The sequence below is a fragment of the Sceloporus undulatus genome, chromosome 5 (genome assembly GCF_019175285.1).
Source record: "Sceloporus undulatus isolate JIND9_A2432 ecotype Alabama chromosome 5, SceUnd_v1.1, whole genome shotgun sequence".
Lineage (NCBI taxonomy): Eukaryota > Metazoa > Chordata > Lepidosauria > Squamata > Phrynosomatidae > Sceloporus > Sceloporus undulatus.
In genome coordinates, this window is record NC_056526.1 from 44,362,908 (window position 1) to 44,370,304 (window position 7,397).

Genomic DNA, 7,397 nt, shown 5'->3' on the forward strand with positions numbered 1-7,397 from the left:
ATTATTATTATTATTATTATTATTATTATTATTATTATTATTATTATTATATGTGCTTTTGTCCAGTTGAAGTTATAATGTGTTCATAAACACTCAGGGCAGTTCTATGATATACAGAGATACTGAGGGAAGTAAGTTAAGACAAGTAGAATTTAGATAGATAGATAGATAGATAGATAGATAGATAGATAGATAGATAGATAGATAGATAGATAGATAGATATCCTGGGTTTAGTTGTCAGAATGCCTTGACGACTAAAAAGTACAGTAGTACTCCTAGAGATCTCCTTATTTGGAATCTCAAAATCTCAGTTGTGAAACTGATTGGGATCCATCAAAGAAAAAATGTTTCAGTGCATGCAAATTTAGTCAATTGCTTTTTGTTGTTCTGGTGGGAGGGACAGAATGCTTTTCAGCATGTTAATTCATTGACAGTGGTGACTTTGGTCCTCAGCACATGGATATGTGAAGGAAGGCAAATAACAATAACCATAAACAGAATATTATCTTGCTTCTGATGGAAGTGGTCTATAATCCACAAAAGCTCATGATATAATGTTTTGTTAACCTTTAAAGTACCACAGGACAGAGTAGTGTAGCTACTTCTTTAGAGATGAGTATATATATGCTCCCCCCATTTACATTTTTTTTTCTTCTCTAAAGGGGAGTTGGATGTATATTTTTTGAAATGGCATCTGGAAGACCTCTCTTTCCTGGGTCAACTGTTGAAGATGAATTGCACTTAATTTTCAGACTTTTGGGTAAATACAATTACAATTATGGCCTTACTTTGTTCTTTTTAAGAGGATTTCTGAAAGTGTGTCAGACTGTTATCACAGTATTTATTAGTTTATAAAGGAGGGGTACTTTTAATTTTACAAATTAATCTACATTTTCAGAGTATTAAACTAAAATAATTGTCTGCTTTCTCTTTTGTGGGGCTATACATTCAAATGCTGTTTTCAATTTCAGTGTTGGCATATAATTAGTTCCCATTATAGAGATGTAATTTGTTGAATCTCTCAACTCAGGAACTCCGTCACAAGAAACATGGCCAGGCATTAGTTCCAGTGATGAGTTTAGGAACTACAACTTTCCAAAATACAAGCCACAGCCGTTAATCAACCATGCTCCAAGGTACATGATGTCAGAGTACTAAAGCTGCTGTCTTTCTGCTTTCTGCTTTCAGCAGCACTAAAACTGCTGCCTATCAGTGTTTACATGAGAACTCAGTGGGAGACATGATAATATCTCTCTATGTACAATTATGGTATAGCATGATAATAATCTGTTAAATTCCAGTTAGCCAAATTATTGCCCAGTGAATAGTAATACTTTTATATTGGCAAAAGTAGGTAGGAAGTACATTGATAAACTATCCATTTATAATCCCAACTAACAATTTTTATAACCAGTAAATCTTCTACAAAATTGGGAATAAATTTTTCCAAAAATCTGATGTGGTCATGAAAGTGCTGAATATGGATTACAGGTTATTCACTCCTGACGTCTTTTCATAATGTCATGTGTTGTCATTTTTTAAAACCACACTGTGCCAGCCCATTTTTCAGCCACAACTTGATAAAAGTTAAAGAGAAATCATACTGTGGAAATATTTGTGTGTCATGACTGATCTCCTTATCTTATTTACCTTACAAAAGTATATGGAGACAGAGTCAAAGTGAAAGGTGAAGGTAGCTTTTTATAAGGAGGATAGCACAGTGTATTTGCTGCAGTGTATTTTTCTCCTCCAGAGCACACCATGACACAGCCTATCCTAGCACATGTCTTCGAGTCCTACTGTTCCAGCAGCCCTCAGCAGCATCATTTCAGCTGGCATTTTGGTGACTGGAAATTATGACATGAGACTTCAATTCTCTTATCTAGATGTTATGTTGTGAGATTTTTTGCTAATTTGGGATGAGGAGCACCTTAGACAAAATGGAATAGCTATGCAAATGGGTTTTCATCCTTTAAAAGCGGCATTAAGGGAAAAAACAACTTTTTTGACTGCACAAATTAGGGAGGATATAAGGGCCTTTGGGTGTCAGTGGGAGGTGTCAAGGGTTATATAAAAAACCCTCCCCAGCCCAGCCCTGCTTTGAAGTTTAGAAGAATCAGTTGTCTTTGCATATTGGTACTTCTTAGTGGCGTTGTACAATTAAGGTTCCATATTCATTAGTATATTGTTAGAATTGTTGTTCACATCTATGCATGATGTTTTGAAATGTGGATACCCACACTTAATTTACACTGTTAGCCTCTACTTTAAAGAGCAGTGTTTATGAACACAGAATGATTAAACACAAAACTTGTTGTTTGTTCCTAGGCTTGACGCAGAAGGAATTGAACTGATAGTAAAATTTCTTCAGGTATGCTGTTCTTTGGTTGTTGTTGTTTTGCTGTTTACCGAGAGAGACTGTGTATTACAAGTAATCACTGAAAATTAAATTCAGTGGTATGCTTGCTAACAGATGAAAGTACAATATTAACTGCAATTCACTGTCAGTTCATAATGGTGGCATCAGATACAAATCCTGTCTGTCTGCCCACTTGAATGCAGATTCTTTCTATCTCTTATTTTTAAGGTTTGTTTTCCCCTATTAATGGTTTCATGTCACAAAATGCTGAAATCTCCCTGGATCCATGGAAGACTATAATTAGAGCAACACATATTGTTGTGTTATGCAAGCACTAATTCTGGTACCTGCTGTAGAATTTCACATCCTTTTAAAGCAAATGTTCTAACTCTAGTAGAAAAAATGAATGTGAGGGCAGTGAAAGCATTAAAAAAAAAAAGATCAAAATAGACACAGGTAGGGGAGGAGTGTGCTAGCCCCTGTCTTCATCATCACTCTCCTCATGTGAAGACTTGACACTCTGAAGAGGAAAACCTCCATCTCACATGGAAGCTCATTGGGGAGCAGCTCCTCGCATAGAGGAGACTGTCTCCACACATGATAAGTAACAACAAGGAAATATGGGATAGTGTACTCCTCACATCAATTTTAACCCCTTTTGAGAATACCTTGGTAAGATTTTACTATTACAGTGGACCCTTGTTATACACTCGGGTTTGGTTGCAAGATCCCCTGTGTATAACAAAATTGTGTATACTCAAGTCCCATTAAATATAATGACATAGCAAAATGGTGTTCCTTATAAAAAATGGAAAATCAAGGTTTGATATTTGAAATTTATACTTCTCTTGAACATTTTAAAGCCGTGTATGCTTGAATCCATGTATAAAAAATCCGTGTATAAGAAGGGCCGACTATACCAATATCCTAAACTAGAGAGGAGCTGAGAAGAAAGTCAAGATTGGAATCCTAATGGTTCACCTAGGCATCTGTAGTTTTCTTATCCCTATCCCTGACCCCAGTTACCCGTCACTCACAATTGTCATATTCAACCCTAATTCTGTTCTTCCATTTCTCACTGGAAGAAAATGAAATTATATATGTTGGTTGCTTAAAAACCAGACAATATATTACCTAGAACTGATCAGTGTGAAGTAAATTGTTTGACCTTCCTGAGGAGAGTTGGTTTTTGTGAAAGTAGAGTGTGTGTTCGGCACAATGCAACAGTGTTTTGCACAAATCATTCAGATTAGCACGTTTTTGTTTTTTTCTGGAAAGAACATCTTTGATGCTTTCAGATGTTTTTGTTCCTTGCTGACATAAGGTGATAGATGTAGCTAGTAGGCAGACAGAGAGCTTGTGGATGTTTTTTGTTTGTTTGTTTGTTTGTTGTTATTTTTCCAGTTTGTCTTTATCTTTGGCAGGACAGGCAGCTTCCATGGCCTGAAATGCTTTATACAAGTTGTGATGCTTTCCTAAACAGAAATGGTCTAGCCAGGATTTTAATCTCTCATTTAGATCACAGTAGTGGGCCTGCTGTGATGACTATTTGGGAACTTCATTTAGTACAAAAAACATCAAGATGACTGGGAATAGTCAAAGGAAACACCCTTCACCATTCTAGAAACAACTGCATTAGTCCTCTGGCATTTATTTATTTATTTATTTGTGGTATTTATACCCCACCCTTCAGTCCTAATGGCTATCAAAGTCACATTCGAGAGAGTCAGGATAGGCCAGGAATAGGGAAGATGCAGCTTTTGGCTTGCATGATGGCCCCCAAGACCTTTTTTGAGGCCTCTAGTACACCTCCAAAATTTCAAAGAGTAGGAGAAGAGTGGTGTGTGGCCCCCAGCCTGCAACAGTTGCCTACTGATGATATAGACAATGCACATAGAATATGTTTTATGTTTTTCTCTGTGTGTTTTGATGTTTCATTGAAAGGTTCTATTTGGTGAGTTTTCTGGCTTATTGTCTGCTTTGAGAAGCTCAGGCAGGGACTCAGTCAGGACACTTTTGGAACTTTTCTGACTGAATGCATTTATTACTAGAGTTGATTAGGAGTGAGCAGAGTATGTCCTCTACCACTGAACTATGACTTAAAATATTTTGTATCTTTTTCGGTTTCACAGTATGAATCAAAGAAGAGAATTTCAGCCGAAGAAGCTATGAAACATGCATATTTTAGAAGTCTTGGAACAAGGGTGCATAGTCTGCCAGAAAGTAAGCAAAAAATCTTGTCTTTTATTGTGGTTGAACATCTTGTATGTGCCAAAAGATGTTGGACTGTACTTAAGGGTAGACAGCCTACAGTTCCCAAAAGCCCACGCCAGCATGGGCGTTGTTGTCTAAAATGTCTGGCAGGCACCAGATTGCACCAGACTGGTTGGAATGCTCCAGCCGAAACCAATAACAAACTTTCTGCAAACTGCACTGAATTTAGAAATATATATATATGTCTACTTGAGCTGTTTGGGATATGAATTACCTGATAAGGCTTAGTAACCACCATGAACCCTCAGGGGAGTCTTGAAGGGAACTCTCCCATATATGAGTTTCTCTGTTAGTCAGTCTTGGACTGTTAGGAATTCCTGCTCTTCTCCAGCTGGGCTTGGAAGTCACCATGAAGAACAAAGTCAACATTTCATTCGCTTCTTTCTTGTTTAATTGCCAATGTGGTGTTCTGCCCTGTAGTTCCAGTACCTCCCTGTGCTGCTTGTCAAAAGAGCTTGTTTGTCCCATTGTTTGCCTCCATTTTAAACTTTCTGCCAATTTGGTTTGTTGCAGATTTTAAACACAAGGTACACCTAGTACAAGGAAGGTGAAAAAAATCACTTTGTATATTTTTCAGGTGTATCGATATTCACTTTGAAAGAGATTCAATTGCAGAAAGACCCTGGCTTTCGAAATTCTGCTTATCCAGAGACAGGTGTGTAAGCTTCTTCTACATTTCTCCCTAAGTTTACAATAGCTAGTGAACTGCAAAGTTGACACCTTGTAAGTGAATAGCTGGAATTGCTTAGATTCTTCAAATATGTATAAAAACATTTTGCAACTATGGAGTTTTTGCTCAGAACTTAACAAGGAAGTACACTGAGGAAGACAGGTATCACTGCATCACTTGAAGCTATGCATCTTGCCTTGTATTACCTAGTTTGTTTCCTTAAAAAATGCAAAAAGGTCATTATGGGGACAAATCATTTAGGAACCTGCTTTCTTTATTCATCTTCATCTGTTGAAGTGTATGAGTAAGCGGGATTGTGTGCTTCCTTAACACAATTCATGTTTTATGTTTTTAGGACATGGGAAGAACAGAAGGCAAAGCATGCTTTTCTGAAACCTGGCCATACAGGTTGAAGTCCAAGGCTGGTTTTCATCCATCAAGAACTGTAGTCGGAAGGCAATTCCTCCCTTGGTGGACTTGAAATCTGTTTGTCTACACTGTCCTCCTCACAGTGCAGTCTTTTTATTTCAGACCTGCTGGTTACGTTTTTATATTTGTTGTCACAGTGTGACAAATTTTTGTACAGTCAATTTTAAGGTCTCCTCTGCCATTAGAGCCAGTAGGTTACAACGGTTAATGTAACAGTAGCTGCAATTTTTGTGCAGGACTGAGAAACACAGTGCATTATTTATTGCGGAATCATTGCTGCTAAATAACTACTGTCTGTATAGTTAACAAAACAAGTGAATGCCTGCAGAAGTTGCAGTGGCTTTATATAATATGTGAATGCCTCTGTTTCTCTTCATGAATTATTGCTGCAGTTTTATATCTTCTTAATTTTTTTTTAACTGCAATGTTTCTTGGAATGTAAAAAAAAATAGCTTTCTTTGACTGTTAAATAGGTAAATTCGTCTTTAACACTCTTTAAGTTCTTGGCCCGTAAACTTCTTATTTAACAATAGATGCAAAGTAATTAAAATATTACTGAATACATTTTTAAAGCACTTAGTCCAGAGGTGTTGATTTAAAGGGGTGAAAAATGGTTCCTCCATCACATGCAATCAGGATCCCATGTTATTGAGGATTGGCTTATACATTTTGTCAAGCTTTGCTCCCATGGAGGAAATGTATGCATGTGACTCCGAATGCAGCTACCTTCCCTGTGTACCCTTTTCCTAACCTATATACTTCCAAGAACATTTTGTATACATTCTCTCCTGAGTTGTTTTGGAGATGAGGTATATTTTCCTAATGTTACAGTGACTAAAGATAAACAGTATGGGAGTGGTGCATCCCAGCTTCCCAACCCAATGCTTTCATCGCTTATTTTGTGATTACATATTCACTGGAAATCCACTGGAAGACTGCAAGTCCATAGTAAAGAAGACATCATTCCATAATGCAGACTTTGTGAAGCATGAGAACTTAGAGGGCTTTAAAGATCTTAGATGTTATCTGTTTATTGGAGCTAGTCAACATGTTACTAAGCTTATGCATCTCAGTGAGTATCATAAGTACCTCCTGGTGATAGTAACAGTATTTTTAAGCAATTGTGTTTACCTTTCTTGAAACTATTTGTTTAGTGCATCTTCAAGAGGCTGTAAATCTTTATTGGTATATTTTGAAATGGTTATGTAAATCTTTGGCTGATATATCATGAAAAATAGTCATAGATAACTTAATTTTTTTCCTGATGTTCACTGTTAAAACATTCAGGGGTCCTACCATTTCTGTTCAGGAAATCTTGTAGTTTATTATTGTTATTTAACAGTATTAAGTGGGAAAATGTATGTTTCCTTTAACTTTATTTGTGAATAGTGATTGTGGCATGTTTGGGGATGTTTTATTAATATTTCATACTACTAGTAAATTGAATTTGGGAACATTTTTTTTTAATTTTCTGAAAGAGATGACAAATTAGTGTGTAATGGTGACATTTGGACCACTGCTGCTTTTCAGCATTTGTGAGCTGGTTTTACCATAAAAGAAGCCCCACAGAACTTAAAAAAAAAACAAAAACTGCTGTTATTTCTAACTGATGGACCTGTATTAATATTGTACTTTTCAAAGTATAAATATTATGGAAATCTTCA

The 7,397-nt window shown here is 36.5% G+C and overlaps 1 protein-coding gene across 1 annotated transcript in view; it reads left to right on the plus strand.

Moving 5' to 3' along the window:
• CDK17 (cyclin dependent kinase 17) overlaps window positions 1-7,397 on the plus strand; it is a 101,178-nt gene extending 93,781 nt beyond the window's left edge. The window contains exons 12-17 of the mRNA XM_042467014.1: window positions 664-761; window positions 1,032-1,137; window positions 2,330-2,372; window positions 4,493-4,583; window positions 5,212-5,289; window positions 5,660-7,397. Of these exons, the coding sequence (XP_042322948.1) occupies window positions 664-761; window positions 1,032-1,137; window positions 2,330-2,372; window positions 4,493-4,583; window positions 5,212-5,289; window positions 5,660-5,697 (454 nt within the window). The 3' untranslated portion in view covers window positions 5,698-7,397. The remainder of the gene's footprint in view (window positions 1-663; window positions 762-1,031; window positions 1,138-2,329; window positions 2,373-4,492; window positions 4,584-5,211; window positions 5,290-5,659) is intronic.